This window comes from Emydura macquarii, unplaced genomic scaffold (genome assembly GCF_026122565.2).
Source record: "Emydura macquarii macquarii isolate MOO-44397 ecotype Brisbane River unplaced genomic scaffold, CSIRO-AGI_Emac_v2 contig_374, whole genome shotgun sequence".
Taxonomy (NCBI): domain Eukaryota; kingdom Metazoa; phylum Chordata; order Testudines; family Chelidae; genus Emydura; species Emydura macquarii.
The window spans coordinates 7783025-7801316 of record NW_027130511.1 but is presented as its reverse complement, the minus strand read 5'-3'; the positions used below and the strand labels follow the sequence as shown (position 1 = coordinate 7801316).

At 44.2% G+C, this 18292-nt stretch overlaps 2 protein-coding genes across 9 annotated transcripts in view; one reads left to right on the top strand and one right to left on the bottom strand.

The window, feature by feature from the left end:
• The window catches only part of AREL1 (apoptosis resistant E3 ubiquitin protein ligase 1), a 28673-nt gene extending 27163 nt beyond the window's left edge, over positions 1–1510 (bottom strand). For all 7 annotated transcript variants that reach the window (XM_067533278.1, XM_067533253.1, XM_067533284.1 and 4 more), the window contains exon 1: positions 1395–1510. The gene's annotated coding sequence lies outside the window, so the exon portion shown is untranslated. The remainder of the gene's footprint in view (positions 1–1394) is intronic.
• A 26-nt stretch (positions 1511–1536) lies between these two features.
• Positions 1537–11079, top strand: FCF1 (FCF1 rRNA-processing protein). Of its 2 annotated transcripts, none has more exons than XM_067533312.1 (8): positions 1537–1650; positions 2079–2146; positions 3200–3271; positions 3626–3774; positions 4362–4434; positions 6872–6959; positions 7689–7783; positions 9284–11079. In XM_067533312.1, the coding sequence occupies exons 1-8, from the start codon at positions 1648–1650 to the stop codon at positions 9330–9332; spliced, it is 597 nt and encodes a 198-aa protein (XP_067389413.1). In that variant the 5' UTR covers positions 1537–1647; the 3' UTR covers positions 9333–11079. The 2 variants fall into 2 exon arrangements, with proteins under 2 accessions (XP_067389413.1, XP_067389424.1); XM_067533323.1 differs by lacking the exon at positions 1537–1650 and adding an exon at positions 1713–1773.
• The last annotated feature ends 7213 nt before the right edge of the window (positions 11080–18292 follow it).

The following is an 18292-nucleotide window of genomic DNA, read 5'->3' as shown; positions in this document are numbered from 1 at the left end:
TTATGCTTTTTCAGGAACAAGTATTTTGTCATAGATACGCTTTTAAAGTGTGTATTAATGTTTCAATTTCAATTCAAATTTCCAACGAACAATTAAATGGAAATTTTTTTCCAACTAGAAAATTTTTAAAACAACTAGATCTAGTTGGAAAATGACTAAATTGGCAACTTTTAGTTCAATCTCTTTCAAAACAGCTAGCAAATTTTGATAGAGATTGCAAACTATAGAATATGCCCCCCATACACATACACACACAGTCTTGTTAAAAGTTTTTGATAACATAATCCAAACCATTGTTCTACACAGAAGTGAAATATGAGGCCAATTTATATCTGCAGCTTTCATTGAAGAAGACAAAACGCCAACAGAAACCTTACAAGTTCTGCAAACAAATATTATGCATCCGTAAGAATAGACAGTTGCAGGACAGAACTAGAGATTCCTTTTGCTAATCAACATAAAATAAGGATATGTTCTGGTGACACCTCAGTGGCCATAACTTTTTGCCCACTACAAAGCACTAGAGAAGAAAAAACAGAAACTTGACAATGACTCCACTGCAGGTACATCAGCACAGCGCAGGCCTCAACAATGAAATAAACAATTTCACCTCAGCCTAAATAATAATGTAAATCACTTATACTTCACCACAGCAAGGTGTGCAAAATTCAGGTAGACTTCTTCAGACATAGAAGCAGCAACTACAGAATGGAAGACAGAACTTAGAGGTAACAAGGCACAGAAGAAACACAAAGGAACAACCAAGTTTCTCATGTGATAGAGAATAGGTCCAAATTATTTCCAGCTTCACTGCAGAAACACTTCCTGGACTGATCAGAAATGACTTTTCATCCAAGGACGGTAGATCTCACTCTCTCGCAATCTATAGGGTAGCAGGCCCACAAACACTAATGGCAAATAGACAGGGGATCAAGTCCCAACCCCGCGGTGACACCCCACCTTGGGCAGAGACTTAATGTACTGGGGAATCAGATTCTAAATACACTGGGGAGCCCTGTGCTGGGTAGATACTTGCCCTATCCCCATCCCTCAGCGAGTTTAGGACTCGATGTCCTCGCACTTCGGCACCCGCTGCCAACCCGTCATGCCGCTCTGGCCGGACTCCTCTGCCCGCCCCGCCCCGGGGCTCCGCGGGAGCGAGGCCCACTAGCCATGGCTCTGTAACTGGCACTGCCTCTCCAGGGGCGCGCAGGCCCCGCCAGCTCCCCCACCCCTCCGGGCCCCCTTAGCTGCCCTGTCTCGAGGCCCAGCCCCGCACGGGCGGTTGGGTCGGGGGGAAAGGCGGGGGGGGATTTCCCAAGGACGAGCCCGGACTCCCCAGGGCCGCCCGTCCCCGCCACGGGCCCAGTCCCTGGCTGCATGGAGACAGTTACCAGGGCCTGCGGGCAGCAGGTTCCGGGCGGTGCTGCGGCCTAGTGGTGCGCGCAGCCACCAGCGCGGGCTCCCAACCCGAGCCCTCCGCCCCCTCCAACCAGCCGGTGGCCGGAAGTGACAGTTGCCGGAAGTGACAGGTTGGTCCGCGGTGACAAAAGAGGCGAGCGCCGGAAGTGACGAGAGGGTGGTGGCGGTAGGCTCAGGCTGGGAGGCGGAGCCTGGCGGGTCTGACTCGGTGGGAGCAGGAGCAGGATGGTGAGAGGCGCCCGGCGCCGAGCACGCGGGTGGGGGTTGTTGTGGGACTTGCTGCCTCCGCGTGGGGGTGGCCTGCGCCTGATTCTCCGAGTCACGGGATTCTGTGCCAGCCCCCGTAGGGCGGTGCGAGGGAGGCTTCCCGGGTGTCGGGGGCTGCTGCAGGGGGTGGTTATGTGGAGAGGATGATGTGGGGGGTCTCTGGGGAGAGAGGGTTTTGGGGGGCTGCAGGGAGACAATGCAGGGGATCGCTGAGGAAACAAGGCTCGGGAGGAAGTACCAGGGGGTTGTTGGGGAAGAGGTACCGGCAGGGGTGTGGGGAATGGATGAAGGGGGTGTCACTGTGGACAAGGGAGGTAGTTTTGGGGAGAAGATGCCCGGGAGTCACGGGTATTGGGGGAGCTCTCTCCTCTAACAATGTTTCCTTCCAGGGGAAACAAAAGAAAACCAGGAAATATGCCACCATGAAACGCATGATCAATCTCCGAGACCAGCGCATGTGAGTCTCCCAGCATGGGGTGTGGGGACAGTTTGTCAGGGGCCAATTCATAGAGATTTAGCTAGAGAGAAACTAGGCCTACAAAGATAAGTTGACCTATGTTAGGTTGACTTACAGCAATGGCATTAATTACTGCAGTGACTGATGTCCACACTACCCTCCTTGGCTCAGAGGTGTGCGTCCTCACTAAGAGAGCTTCCACTGACATAAGAGCGGAAGCTGGGGAGCTGAGAACCCAGTCTCTCAGATCTGCTGGCAGCTCCCTGCCAGGAACTTGGCTGCCCCAAAGGCTCCTAGGCTTCTGGCAGACTGCCCCCCTCTCCCTCACCTCCCCATTACTTGCTGAGAGCGGGCTCCAGCTACCTGGGCTTCTTGCCCTGGCTCCCAGCCAGGAGCAGAGTCCAGCTGCTCAGCTCTCCAAGGGAGTAGGAGGCAACTGGGCTCTCGCTGCCCAGCTCTTGTCAATTTTGCAATTGCCAAGAATGACAGCCAACAGTCGATGTAAGGAACGCTGCACTGGGTCACCCTGTGCTGACACTGCATCACCCTAACTACACAAATATAAGTCATATGCCTTTCGTTGAGGTGGTTTTATTATGTTATCATAGCAGGGGAGTTACATCGGTGGGAGGAGCATTTCAGTGTGTACACCTCCACTGTTTTTTCGACAACACTCTGTAGTGTGGACCAGTGTTTCCTCTAGTCAATCCCTGAAGGCCAATGCAGGATGAATCTTGGTTGAATGTTCTCCAAGGTCTTGTCCCATGTTCAGGATCCCCAGTGATTGCTTCCCCCTCCTGCCTTAGGAGATGATTTCCCACTTTGATCCATTTCATTGTCAAGGAGTCTTCCTGAGGGCTAACCTACATCTTCTTAATTTCAGTCTAACTTCCTAGTTTTACTTCCTTATATCATTTTTAGCTTTTCCATTTTCCCTTGGTTTTTATATCATTAAAGCATTTGTGATTTAGTATTATTTCCATTATTCTCCCTCTACTCCCTACTGACATACTTGTGTCACACAAAAACATAATTTATTTTTTGTTGTCTTAGCAAAAAGACGGAGCGAGCAAACTCCAAAGTGAAAAAGAAGGATGATCCCAGTGCAATCAAGGAAAGAGAGGTGTAAGTACCCAAGGAGCTGCACTCTGCAGTTTTGGGCAGTTGCAAGAATATTTTTCCCCATACCTTTCACTTAGAGGAGCATTCTAAAGATTGTGGGAACTTGCCCCCTTGGCCTGAATTTCTTGATGTGTATGATGTGGGAAGTGTTACTGTGAAGCAGGGGAGTTGACTCTCAGAAGGAAGAGGGTTGGGGGTAGGCTGCTTGGTAATTACCACCATCTTTCTCTCCAGGCATTATCTCAAAACTGCTCCTGACTGGGTATGTTTCCTAGCAAATTTGTCCAGGTCATAGGACTTGATGTATTGGTGATGTCAGTTTAAAGTAACTGATTTGAATTGTTTCTTTCCTGACAGCCCTCAGCACCCATCCTGTTTGTTCTTCCAGTATAACACACAGTTGGGCCCTCCCTATTACATTCTGGTTGATACAAACTTCATCAACTTCTCCATTAAAGCCAAGCTGGACCTGGTACAGTCAATGATGGACTGCCTCTATGCCAAGTGTGAGTGTCTGTTCCTGTTAGTTTGTCCTGAGACAGCATGGTGCGCTGGTGTGGTGAGGTCTGCTCTTTCCTGCAATAATCCCTCACTCTTCCACAAACACTTTGTAGGCCACATAACACTAGTTTAAGGTAACAAAAGTCCAGTTAAAAGGATTTATGCAGCTGGCAGAGTATAGCAGCCAAAGGAGCTTAATATTGTTCAATGACCCTAGGATTCTTGACCCACATTAACCTTAGAACTCTTTGCAATTAGTAATCAGATGAGTCTTAAATACTAATCTTGACAAAATAAAAAAAACTAAAGCCAAAAACTTTAAACCCAAAATTCATCCAAAAGCTCAACAAATTTAACAAGATATGCCCAGCTTACTGCTTGGTTGCTTAGCATTTTATCACTTCCAGTCTCCCTTTGCGAGTTTTTGTATGTTTAATACACTGTAAGCAATTCAGGGTAGAGATCTCCTTGATAGTTTATCTTAGTATTTTCTAAGCACATTGTCATAGCTAAGCTTTGTAGAGGTAAGAGCTAATATACTTTTGGCACTATAGAGGTACTAAGTAATATTAATAATATTCTGTTCATGCAGGTATCCCCTGTATCACAGATTGTGTGATGGCTGAAATTGAGAAGCTAGGGCAGAAGTACCGTGTGGCACTAAGGTAGGTGCAGGACACTCAACTCTGTTCCTTAGTCCATCTGTCCACTTGACTGCTCCAGACACTTCACTGATATAAGTGATATAAAGTGCTACAGTACACAATGGCAACCCCTATGTTTGAATTTTAAATAGGTATTGGGAAATGGAAAGTTCTGTTCCCAAAGCAAGGGTTAGATTGGGTTGGGGTGGAAAGTCTTGTCAGAGCTTCTCTTCTTGGCCTATCAATTCCTGCACAGTGTAAGCTTTTATTTAAAAAAATGTCTAGTCATTATGGTGCAAGTCACAGCTTCAGAATATTTAGAATCATTGTGAGCAAGACTGGCCAAAACAGCCAGCAAAGACATAAACATAGATCATTCACAGAAGACCTGCTACAATGGAAGCAGCAATCCCATCTGAATTAAATTGGAGGAACCCACCATGAGAAACATTTGACTCTATGTGAATGAAAACAGCCTGTATACACCAATTTGTCTATCATCCTGGATAGTTCTGCTGGTCAAAACCACATGGATATTCTGGAGGAGGATGATAAAATCTCCTTTGCCATGATTGCAAGCCATGTTCATAGTGAGATCTCGGTCACTGGTACTCTGTTCTTCTTCCTTTGTGCTTGTTCTCTACAGTGGGTAACCTGTTGGGAAAAGGGCATTTAGAAGTACCTGCATTGAGGACAAAAGTTGTTTATAAAGTTCTGTGAGGTCATCTGTAGCAGTCCTGCAGCCTGCATTGTGTTCTTGCACTGAAAGCTCTGTAGTCAACTTGATCCCTTTTAATATCAGGAGGTGATACAAAGAAACCAGTCTTCATCCTGACAGGAGAAAAGATGACTCTGGTCTCAGTCTGCACCAGCTAGATTCTTGATGTGCCAACTGTAACTCTGAATTTCCTGACTTATGTGAATTTAAATGATCACATACAGAATGAGGCATTCATTTATATTTCTTGCATCTTATGTTAAAAAAAAATCCATCTTCATGCTTCCACAGAGTCATGGTATTTGCTAGTGTGATCACTTAGAACTTTCTCCAGAGTGATTTGTTTCCAGAGCTTTGTACATCAGCACAGTAAAAAGAAATGATTGTGACTTTCCACTACAACATCCATACTGCACAGGATTTTGAAATCATTCCAGTTCTTATAACTATTTCATATTTGTTCAACCATATCACAGGCACCTGCCAGCATTAAGGTCTGGGTCCTGAATAAGTTTTGAAAAAGAAACAGATCGTCTTTATGGGATTCACCCAATCTCCAAATCTCTTACCTTATGACAAATATTTTTAATGCTTTAAATTCCAGCAAACTTTCCAAAAGAACATTTCCCTCCAGTCTGAGAATAAGTAGGTGAGAAACCTCTGTCCAGAGAAGGAGGTGTGTGTAGTTTTTTTCAAGATCAGTCCATGTTTTCAGGGACTTAGGAGCTGCATTCCATCTCAGTCTTATAGCAGCATTATAATGTGAACTGTTAATCCTAGAGTCAAGGTAGTGGCCTGCAATTAGATTCAAAGTTCCATGGTCTATTAGTCCAAGTCAGATAGCTAATTTTCCTCTGTTTTGTCAATCAGTCATAGTTACTCACTTCCTTTCTTGACCTATTATATAATATTGCAGTGCAGCTACTAAAGAACTGCTGTGTTCCATCCCCAAGAGGGCTCTGTTTTAATGGTAGGTGAAATTATTTCTGCATATAGCTTGTAAAGCACTTTGAGATGAGGTGCTAGAGGGAAATACAGTCTTTCCATCTACATAGACTGTCAAATCAAGCATATTAGTCTAAATATCTTAATCATTCAGTAGCTGAGGGAAAAGCATTCTGCAAGTCCATGAGAGAACCAGGCAGCCCTTGCCAATGGATGCAACTTGCAAATATATGACCTACATCTGACCACAGCAGCAAAGAGGGGAGTCACGAAGACCCCATTTATAGTTGCTAGCAGCACATCTAAAGCAATGTGAGTTTTATCCAAGGATGGCTTGGGAGGTCAAACAGGAAGCTGAACTGTTGGATCTGTCACAAGAAGGCATTGGCTATGTTTGAAGCTTGTTTTTGCCACCTGGACATGATATTGAGGTTTTGTAGGGGAATTGTGCAAAGAACTTGCATTTCTAATGACCTTTCTCTGTTTTGCATAGAATGCAGCACAGTGGGGCCCTGATCCTGATTGGATGCTACTGCAAAAAATACTAAGTAATACATAAATAAAGATAATTAACCACAATATTTGTTAATCCAACTTGTGCTTTTTGACCTTCTTTGCTCCTCATTTCAATTTGGCCTGAAGAGATTTTAGCCCCCAGGTCCTCAGGTTTGGAAATTGCCCAGAATGGAGGAGAGGTTGTTCCTACTTCCTCACCCTGGATTTGTCAGAAGATGCCTCTGTATAGGTCAAGTGTCTTGGGTACTTTTCCTAATGCTACCTTTTATGACCCCACAGGATAGCCAAGGACCCACGATTTGAACGCCTGCCTTGCACACACAAAGGAACCTATGCAGATGACTGCTTGGTGCAGAGGGTCACTCAGGTACTCCCATTCCAAGGGTTCCTTTACTGCACTGTTGACATGAAAACTTACTGAACTCCTATAGGTCCTAATGACCTGTAAAATCACCTGCTGAGAAACTCTGGGAGCCAGTCAAAGTTCCTCTAGTTCAGTATCCAATCTCTTACATTAGTTGTTCAAAGGAAGATATAACATCCCCATCATGTACCTCATTGTTCAGTTCTGTCTGAAGGAATACGTATGGGATGGGAAATTTCTTCCTGAGTACTCCAGCTGGCAAGCCACTAGCCTTCATAGCAATAAAGATGATAACACCGACCTCCTATATAGTGCTTTTTTCAGTAGATCTCAAAGTACTTTACAAAGGAGGTCAATATCACTGTCCCCATTTTACAGATGGGGAAAGTAAGGCCCAGAGAGGCATAAGAACTTGCACAAAGTCACCCAGCGGGCCAGGGCCAGAGCCAGGAATACAACCCAGGTCCCTGAGTTCCAGTCCAGCGCTCTATCCATTAGGCAACATTGTCTCCCACCTGTAAGTCACCTGGACACTATGATGAGCAGAAGAACATAGCTAAATCTGTAGTAGGGCTCTGTATGAATAAGACTAGCATCTTATCCTAGTAATGGCTAATTCTTTTAGACTTGGTGCCCTACATTGTTAGAATTAAGTGAAGAGAAGCATTTGTTTGGCCTCTCTAATGGGCTGGGTTGCTGTTACTGAATCTGACGTGCCTCCCTTTCCTGCAGCACAAGTGTTACATAGTGGCCACGGTGGACAGAGACCTTAAGCGGAGAATCCGGAAGATTCCTGGAGTCCCTATCATGTATATTTCCAACCACAGGTGGGAGACCTCTCTAGCAGGACACAACACTGACTTTGACAGAATTGCTGTCTGTTAGCAGTTCATTCTCAAAAATGTTTGATCATTCTAGCTATCTTTCAGTTTTTTATAGTGCCTGTAACTGTAGTGTCTTTGAGTCTTTATCAGCGGATGTAGTTACATAAAGGTATGTCCACCTGTGCAAAGAAAGGGTTGTACACTGTTGTAATAGGAGTACCTAATAGACTAAGTTTGGTATGCCATTTCCATTACAAACATTGCATTCAGTTGCTCATAATTTGGAAAAATAATTTCCTTGGGGTCAGTTTTCATTGTTTGATCCCAGCTCAGAAGTGATTTTTTTTTTACATTCTGAAATATCAGCAAAATACACTCAGAAGTTTCTTGAGGAGTAGGGTTTTTTCATGTTCCAGTCACAAATTTAGTGTCACACAGATAAGTGGGTGACCTAGTTTCTGATCTAAAACAAGACAACTTTGAATGAAATTGGTTTAGTGACTTTGAAGTTGCAAATTTTTCCAAGCATGTATCGCTTGGGTCTGCTTGCTCAATCTAAAGTTACTTTACACATTGCAGGACATGTAATCTGCTTTAACACAATCTAAATTTGCAAGGATTTGCAACAATCCCAGCCTTCCTGAAAAAGGTCTTTATTTACCTTTGCAGGTCACCTTCAATATTTTAATACTATCTTCTGCATGAAAAACAACTCTCCAGATTGTATCTTTCACACCAGCTGTTAAATGGAAGGGGGAGAGAAAACAAGATGTGGTCAGAGAAGAGGCTGTTTTCATGTGGGATTTAAAATGGGGGTGAGGGAGAGAGAGGAAGCTATTCCAGATGTTTATGGGGGAAAGAGGAGAAAGCTTTTGTACTAACAGTGATGAGATTGTGTGAAGAGAGGAGGAGTCTGGTGACAAATAGGAGGGAAGTAGTGTCTACAGTGGCTGAGACAAGTCGACAGAGTCTTAATTGAGCCATAATTGGAATGTTGCTTTGAATACTTCTCTCACAAAGTGTCTCCTGGTCTAATTCTTTTGTGCCCTTGAATGCAGCTTGGATGACTAATATAGCTGCTCTTTGAAGTGCTCTGCTTTCCGTGCTGCCCAGTCACAGGGCTGAAAGTACTAATGTTATTTATTATGAAAGAACTTGATATTAAACTTTTCCTCCAATAGTGGATGATGAGTTTTCTGGGGTGCCTCCTGTGTCGCAATAGATAGGTCTTGTGGAGGTTGGTAATGCTGGAACACTAGTGGGGACGTCTCCAAGTTTCTCCGTAATTCCAGTACTGCCAGTCTTTGCCCTCCCTGGGTATTCATGCTTCAGGTCAAAATGCCATGAAGCTGTTTGCTATGGGTCTGAATGCACTAGGCTTCTCTCCACATTTGCTGCCTGATAAAGGGGAAGATGGCAGGGCAGTTACTGAAGGATGCTACTTTCCAAGCAGGCTGTACCATATGCTCAATTTTTTTTTTTTTTTTTTTTTGTCACTTTCAGGTATAACATTGAGAGAATGCCAGATGATTATGGAGCCCCTCGATTCTAACCCCGCTACAGATGTTCCTAGCACATCCTGCTACCAAGCCACCAACCATCAGGACTCTAAGCCCAGTCAGAGGATTCTTCTGTTTCTAAACTCCCCTCTTCCCTCCCTCTGCTGGGATTGCTCCTAGGATTGCAGATGACACTGGACTCATTTCTTCGCTTTGCAGCTTTGATCTTCTAATGAAACACTGATTTGGATCTGTCTTTTCTGTCTTTATTCAATCTTGCTCTGACTGCTGCAGGTAACCTAATCCCATTGGTCACATCACCATGAGTGGGCAGGATACCAGGACCCAGACAGTGCATCTACCTAGCTTCCTCCTCATTCTGCAGGTTGGGTATTTGGAGAAAGTGTCAGGGAAGGATCCAGCAGTGGAACAGAATGAAAACACACAAGTTCCTAGAAACTGGAGTTGCAGATCAGTCTGAAAAACTGTGGCCTGCAGAAGAACGTGCATTTCTCTGGCAAAGCTGAAGTCTTTCCCACAATCTGAATTTCATTATCTGCATGGTGGGAAACCAGCAAAATTATGAGACCATGGCAATGGATATCCCTCATGTGGACATAGAGGCTCTGCAGAAATTCAACATAAGCTGGGGAGAAGGGGAGACCTAAATAGAACAACACCATCCTGCCTTCCAAATCCCTAATAGATTCTGTGTTCTGAGTCTGAACAAAATTCACAAAGTTCCTCCCGCCTCCCCATGAGAACATGGTGGCCAATGTTACTGAAGTTAAATCTCCCATTAAGTTACAAATGAAGAAAGTGCTTTGTCTAGATGTGACCATCAGGCATGAGGATAAACTAACTTAAAACATTCACTTAGCCATCAACTTTCTGGTGTCCTTGCTGAGGGAAAAACTGGCAAGTGTGACTGTTGGTGAGAGCACCATTGGCAAACTGCAGCACCTCTTCTAAACGGGCAATAATTAAGGAGTTCAGTCTCTATTTGGAATTAGTAGGCTTTTCTTCAACTATTATATAATCAGCATAATGAATTAAATATGATGCCAGTGTCTTACTTGCATTCTGAAACTCTGCATGTCTTCATGTGTGTCTGCCAACTTCCTGCTTAATACAGGCACTGTCCCACAACACATTCATAACTGGGTATAGGGCACCTCTTGTAGGCATTATAGCCACCTCTCTCTCAGAGGAGTCAGGGCAGAGAAGAAAAGGTGCCAAATGGATGCAATATTTGTTATTAAGCCCCTTACTGAGCTCCAGGATCTTGGAGAAGAATTCCCTGCTTAAACTGGTTCTTCAACAGGGCCCTGTCTACACAACAAAGACAAGGGTTTCCATTCAGCCCTCATGTAGATAGGGCTAACTCCCATAGACTTCAGTAGCAGTTGCAGCTGTTTTACCATTTGGAAGTTGGTCCTAAATGCAGTAGCTTTAAAATAATACATAAATCAGTACCATTTTGGTTAAAATGGCATCGAAAGCAATGAGACTGGTGCTTGAATAACTCATGTAGATTTAAAATATTTTATTCAAGTGCTAGCTCTGGAACAGTCTTTAAAAATCCATTTCCTAGCCTTGCTGGGATCTGTCAGAAGGGCTGCAGAAGATTCACATTGTCTGATCTAAGCAGCAAAATCACCAGCCCTTCAAGTCTTATCATTTTCTCCATTAGAATGGTATGTGTAATTATAAAACTTTTTCCTCTCTCATGAATGTACATATAATCTCTTGCTCATATGTTGGAGTCTATTAAATGGGCTAGACCTGGAAGGCTTTGAACTATTACTAGATCTTTCCCCTCACATACATGTACACTTATTGCATTAACAGTTATGCATTGTTATGTGTTCATTGTGAAATCTATGGCCTGTGTTATGCAGGTCAGACTGATCAGAAAGAATCCTTCTGGCCTTAAAATCTATGAAAGTAGAAGGTGGCACTTTGTTATTTCTATAGGCTAAACTGAGCACACACCAGGAACTCTTTTCATCCCTCCATTTCCCCACACAAGCTCCCTCTGTGCCATCCTCCCATCCCTCTTTATTTTAGCCCCAGCAATCACCACCCCTTTCCTCATGCCAGGGGCTCTGCGTATCCTCCTCCTCCCCTCCCCACCCCCGCATTCCTCATCCTCCTAATTGCCCTCCATGGCAGGTGCTCTGTGTACTCCACTATTTCCCCCTCTGTTACATGATGGGATTTGTGTGTTCCCCATACCTCCCTGTTCCCTCCCATTATCCCCACTGTCCAGGGGCTCTGTATGCCCTTCTCCCCTTATGCCCTTCCATACAAAGGTGTCTCTGTGCCCCCCACCCCTCATTCCCCCTTGACAGGTCCTGCATTCTTTCTAACACACACCAGCTGCTCTTTGCCCCTATATCAGGAGCTTTGTATGTGCCCCATTCCCCCTCCCCTCATCCCAGGGTCACCCATTCTCCTCCTGTGCCATGGGTTACTGTTATGCTGGAAAATGCTAATAGCTGCCATCAACTGTTTCATTGATCTATAGACAACAACAGAGCTAGTTGATGCTGCTGATCTGATAACCAGATTCCTGAGGGTCTGCATTTCCCTTATTTCCCCTGCTTTTTTTTTTTTTATTTTTCACCAAAATTCACTGTGTTCTGATGATAGCTGACTAGAATATTTCCCTGAAATTTTGGAATTGATCTGTGTTCAAAAGTTGTCGCATTACCCACAAACAAACAGAATGAATCAAATACCAATTTTTTTTATATTAACAGTTTTCCCATGAAAGGGAGCAGAATGGCACAGATTAGAGAATTTGACAAGGTTTATCTTGTTACGAATCTGGGTGACCTGGCCTATGCCTCGACTATTAATACAAACAGCAGACTGATGGAGTGCTTCTCTGCAAGACTAAAAGGAACTGAAGATGGCCATTGAAGTGCAATGCTAATAATAAGTATGTCTCTGAGCATGTTGCTGTACGCGATTCTGCAATTTCAGAAAGTACAGGGGAGCTTTTCTCAGGGGATGGGGAGGGGCACAATCAGCAGAGCTGGGCATCCTAGGCAAGTCCCTTAAGAGTTCTGAGTGTTCAGCAGAACAGGGGCTGAGCACTTCAGAGGGATGCTCAGAGGACTTAGGAGTTGGCAAGTGCCTATTGCTAATCTGTCCAGAGAAGCCTGGAAGACAGCATTTGTGTTGCCAGATGCTGGTAGTTTTATGGGGCTGATCCACAGTAGGCACAGACAAGGCTTCTTCACACTAAGGATAACTGGTAGCAAGGTGCATCACAACCATGGGTACCCTGGGAAGTGTCACATCAGGTACTTCTGTTGTCAGGATCCTATTTATTCCACCATTGTGTCCATTGTATTTACTGTGTAATTCACCCATTGGGACTGAACTGTGCTCCCAAATTTTAGCTTTAATTTAAGAAAATATATTTCTAGCTCTCGTGGTTGTGAATTGTAAACCCAGTTTAACCAAGACAGTGATGTCATCCTGAGTCTGCAGAGAGTCTACAACAATAGCTCTAAGAGGCAGGAGTTACCCCATTCATTTCAGTGGTGGTTGACTCTCAAACCTAAAGGTGACAATGTCAATCCCACCATTATTAACTATTTCACCACTGATAATTTTAGTAGAAACATCCAGCCAGTGTATTCACGCACAATTCTAAACTGTCTTCACACCTCTCTAGTTACCAAAAGTCCCAAATGTCCTACACCAAGCTACTATCATCTCCAACTTTCCCCCACACAATTGCTAAAATGTGGTTATACAACATCAGTTAAAAAAAAAAAAGAGGGGAAACTTAAATTAAATTGAATATGAATGAAACAGGGAGTACTGACTTTCTTTTTTATAAAAGTCCCTTTTTAACATTTATCTGAAGCTGCTAGCAGAATTCTTTCCAGTGCCACCTAGTACAGGGACCTTGCAACAGAACTTCGGTCCAGCTTACTGCAGAGAATATGGGATCTTGTCTACTGTGCTTTACATTGTCAATTAGCTTAATGAACACAATTCCCACAGCGACTGATTATGGCACTCCGATTCCCAGTGGCTATTGCCAGCTCATGGGAGCACAGCTTCGGTTGCATTGTAAGGCTGGCATGTACCTTTACTCTTAAATTTCCTGATTTTCAGAGATTTATGTTTAGCCACTCTCTACATTCTGGAAGGACACAAAACACTACTGTTCTTTATGCAACTTTATGTTCACAACATTTTGAAGCATTTGATTATCGATTCTGACCAAGTCATGCCTTAATGGTGCACAAATATAATAGGTGTAAGGAAGAAGAGGAGTTGTTTAGGGAGATACAAAAAAGGGTCTTTTAATATACCAGTGACTGTAGATGAGCATTACTGCCATCTATTGGCTGGTATGTCAGTCCAGGTTAAGTGCCTAACAATTGCCAAGTTAGATCCAAGGCCAGCCCCCTCAAGCACAGCTGAAGGGAAAAAAAGGGTTGGCCAACTGGCTGAGCAGCAGAGTGACATAGTGCAGGCCTCCCCCCCCAGGGACATTGGCAGCTAGGGCGATCCCCCTGATGGCCTACTCATAAGGCTGGCACTGGTTACATCACCATGAGACTATTCACTGACAAAAAACTTAATTGATGCAGAGTGAAGGTGCCTGGTGGTAGCTTGTTCCTTTCCAGAAAGCTGAGTTCAGCAAAACTCAAACGTGAAACCCAGGAAATGAAGAGGTAAGGTACACACCCAAGCAACCTGAACTCTGCCCCTCTGGAGCTAGCAATTAACCACTGGGAATTATCAGCATGTACTCCAGCTGCCTTCAGTGGGTTAGGTGTTGCTTTACTGAATGGTGGAGGAATTAGTTAGAACAGCCTGGAAGAGCTGTGAATGTGGAGAGAGTGCCTTTCTGGCAGCAGGGTCTGAGCCCCTCTTTGTGCCTGCTATGTGTGCTGGAAACTGCTCCTGCCCTGCTAGGGGGTATTTAACCCCTCTCCCTTCCACACCACATGTGAGCTGAGGTCTGGTGAAGCCTTACCTCTTTGCATGGGAAGCTAAGAACAGGAGTGCTGGGAGAATGCTCCAAGAACACAGTGACTAGACTAGGGTAAGGACAAGGAGTTTAATTTGAGAACAGGCATGCTTGCTTGATGTACATCACAGGCTCTCAAGTGCTGAGGAGGAGGGGATGGAACAATTCAGAGAGCTATTGTTTCAGGCTCTGTATTCATCTTCATAGCATGTTCTCATTCAGTTAAGACCATCACACTGAAATGAATGGGCCACTTCATATCTCTCAGAGCCTCCTGTGCTTTCAGGATTATTCTATACTGGGGATCTGGATATAACAAAGGTTATAATTGATTAATTTCCTGCAATATTGTAGTGTGGCACTAGCTTCTACAGAAATTAGAGGTTATTTGAGCAATGGGTTCCAAGAAATACAACCCTCCGCCTCCCTCCACAAAGAAAAAAAAACAAACAAAAAACCCAAACAAACCAACCCAGCATTTCATAAAGTTCAGTTTCTAGCATCTTTGATTTTGAAACTCACCTTGAGCAGAAATCTGAGAATTAACTGAAAACATTTGGCTAATATCTCTCTACTGAGTGACCTTAGGCAAGTCAATTCATTGCTCTGCATCTCAGTTCCCCATCTGTAAAATGGGGATAAGGATGAAAAGTTCTTTGAGATCTACTGATGAAAAACACTATATAAGATATATCTTTTTGTTATTAACTAGCCACAGTAGCATAGAGTCATAGACTCCAAAGTCAGAAGGGACCAATATGATCATCCAGTCTGGCACAATTCAGGTCACAGAACCTCACCCACTCCTGTAATAAACCTCTAACCTATGACTGAGTTATTAAAGTCCTCAAATCATGGTTTAAAGACTTTAAGGTACAGAGAATCCACCAGCAAGTGAGCAGTGCCCCATGATACAGAGGAAGGTGAAAAACCTCCAGAACCTTTGCCAATCTGCCCTGGAGGAAAATTCCTTCATCACAAATATGGTGATCAGTTAAATCCTGAGCATGTGGGCAAGACTCACAAGCCAGAAACCCAAGAAAGAATTATCTGTAATAACTCAGAACCCACCGCATCAAACATCCCATCACAGGCCATTGGCATATCTATCACCAGTAGTCAAAGAGCAGTCAATTGCCAAACTAGGCTGTCCCTTCATACAATCCCCTCCATAAATTTATCAAACTCAGTTTTGAAGCCAGCTAGGTTTTTTGTCCCCACTGCTCCATTTGGAAGGCTATTCCAGAACTTCACTCCTCTGATGGTTAGAAACCTGTGTCTAATTTCAAGTAAAAAATTCCTGATGGCCAGTTTGTATCCATTAGTTTTTGTGTCCACATTGGCGCTGAACTTAAATAATTCCTCTTTCTCCCTGGTATTTATCCCTCTGATGTATTTATAGATAGCAATCATATCTCCTCTCAACCTTCTTTTGGTTAGGCTAAACAAGCCAAGTTCTTTGAATCTCCTCTTATAGGCAGGTTTTCCATTCCACCGATCATCCTAGTAACCCTTCTCTGCACCTGTTCCAGTCTGAATTAATCTTTCTTAAACATGAGGGACCAGAACTGCACACAGTATTCCAGATGAGGTCTCACCAGCACCTTGTATAATGGTACTAACACCTCCCTATCTTTACTGGAAATAGCCTGTCTGATGCATCCAAAGACCGCATTAGCTTTTTTCACAGCCACATCACACTGGCGACTCATAGTCATCCTGTGATCAACCAATATGCCCAGGTCCTTCTCCTCCTCTGTCACTTCCAACTGAGGCATCCCCAGCTTATAGCAGAAATTCTTCTTATTAGTCCCTAAATGCATGACCTTGCACTTTCCACTATTAAATTTCATCCTATTTCTATTATTCCAGTTTACAAGGTCATCCAGATCTTCTTGTATGACATCCCGATCCTTCTCTGTATTGGCAATACCTCCAAACTTTGTGTCATCTGCAAACTCTATTGGCACACTCCCACTTTTTGTGCCAAGGCATATCAACTTCAAACCTAGATAAGAACTACAACTGTCTAAATGACCACTAATTCCTACAACAAACACTTCTTTTTCTTTAAAAAAAGCTAGGAAATTTGCTGACAAAAATCTTATTAGTGCAGAATGAAGGTGCCCAGTGGTATCTCATGTTCTACCAGAAAGTTGAGTTCAGCAAAACTGAAACTTCTGAAAACCAGGAAATAAAGATTTAAGACAAATGCCCATGCAACCTTACCTCTTCCCCTTTCCCCAGAGTTGGCATCACATATCCTGGTTGCCACATGGGAAGCAGGGACAGAGGCTCAGACAATCCCTAAAGGAGCAGGAACCCATCAGATTCCACCTCACATGAGGGAGTGGGAGACGGTCAGACCCCCATAATGGACAGCCTTCACACACACAGGGAGCCAGAGAGAGAGACTCAGATACCCTGGAGGGGAAAACCCACATATTGGCTCACATGAGAGGAAGGGCAGGGGGACTCAGACCTCCTTAAGGGATCAGGAGCCATCCAGGTCCTGACATAAACATGGGAGCAGGAAGAGGGCTGAGACCCTCCCTCTGAGAGGCTGCCTTCCAAATCCTGGCACACACATGGGAGGGAAGAATGTGGGGCTGAAAGGAGCCCCTGCCCCTATTCTCTCCCAGTCCCCCTGCCATTCTCCTCCATTTTTGCCTTCCCAGTGTTCCTAACCCCCACCCTCACCTGAGCCACCAACTACTCACCCCCATTTATCCCTCTCTCTATAATCCCTCCTTCCCTCAATACAGCCCCCAACCCCCCCCCACCCAGCCCCTACCTACTTCTCTGTCCCCAATCTTCCTTCCAGCAAACATTCACATGTCTAATTTTTATTTTTAAAGCTAGTTTGATTACATTGCCCCCACACATCAAAACCAAAAAGCCCCAACAAAAGTAGATTTTAGCAACATGCTTTTAAGCCTTTCTTACATTTCTGCCTTAGGTCAAGCTCAAACTGATACTGGCTAAGCATAAGTCAAAATCAGTAGTGATTGCATGTTTCTATGAGCTACTCAGCTGTAGTGAACACACATAGGCTAGAAATGCTCTTGGCTATTTGGTCCATATGTTTTCAGTATGCCTAACTTCAGAGCTTCTCTCTCTCACCATTATTTTCAATTTTGCTGTCCCAAAGGATTAGTGAATGGCATGCCCTAGCTGGGTACACATCCAGTGATTGAGACCACTTGGCCAGGCTCAGAACCACAGAGTGATTCCTTTTTCCCTAGATCTGGGCAAAAACATAGAATCATAGGATTGGAAGGGATCTTGTGAAGTCAGCTAGTTCAGCCTCCTGAACTTATGGCAGGACCAAGCACTATCTAATTCTAGACCATTCCTGACAGTATTTGTCTAACCTGCTCTTAAAAATCTCCAACAATGGAGATTCCACAACCTCCGTAGGCAATTTATTCCAGCACTTGTTGGTAGGTCAACCTTCAAAAATGCTTTTTTCTGGGGGCGGAGGGGGCTGTATTGCAGGAACCCCTTGCTGAAATGCCCCAAAATTTGGGTGACTAACCCTGCCCCAGACCCCCATGAGTCAGAGTAACTGCAGATTTTAAACACTTAAAATTTGAGTCAAGCTTTAAACAGAGAGCTGATCTTAATCTTTACTATAGCAGCATGAATAGTGCATGGCCTGGATGTAATCATCAGTTTTCTGTAAGCTCATCTAAAGCTACTCTAAAAGAGCAGCTCAGGTTTCCCTAATGGAGGGGAATCCTTAGAAAAACTGGCATAGCTAGCTTTATGCCACCCACCCGAGTATAGGGTCATATCAGGAGAGTACATGCTAGGGTTAAAGCACACAACTCTCCAGACGATCCTCACCTGGCAGAATGTCTTATAGGAAACTATTTTGTGTTAATGTACATCACAGCCACACTACCACGATTGGTTTTAGGATTGTGGGAGGTGGTGTAAACCCACCTCTGTTCCTCCCAACCCTCAGGTCTGTCAAACTCAGCTCGGGCTCTCCTGAGGATTAGG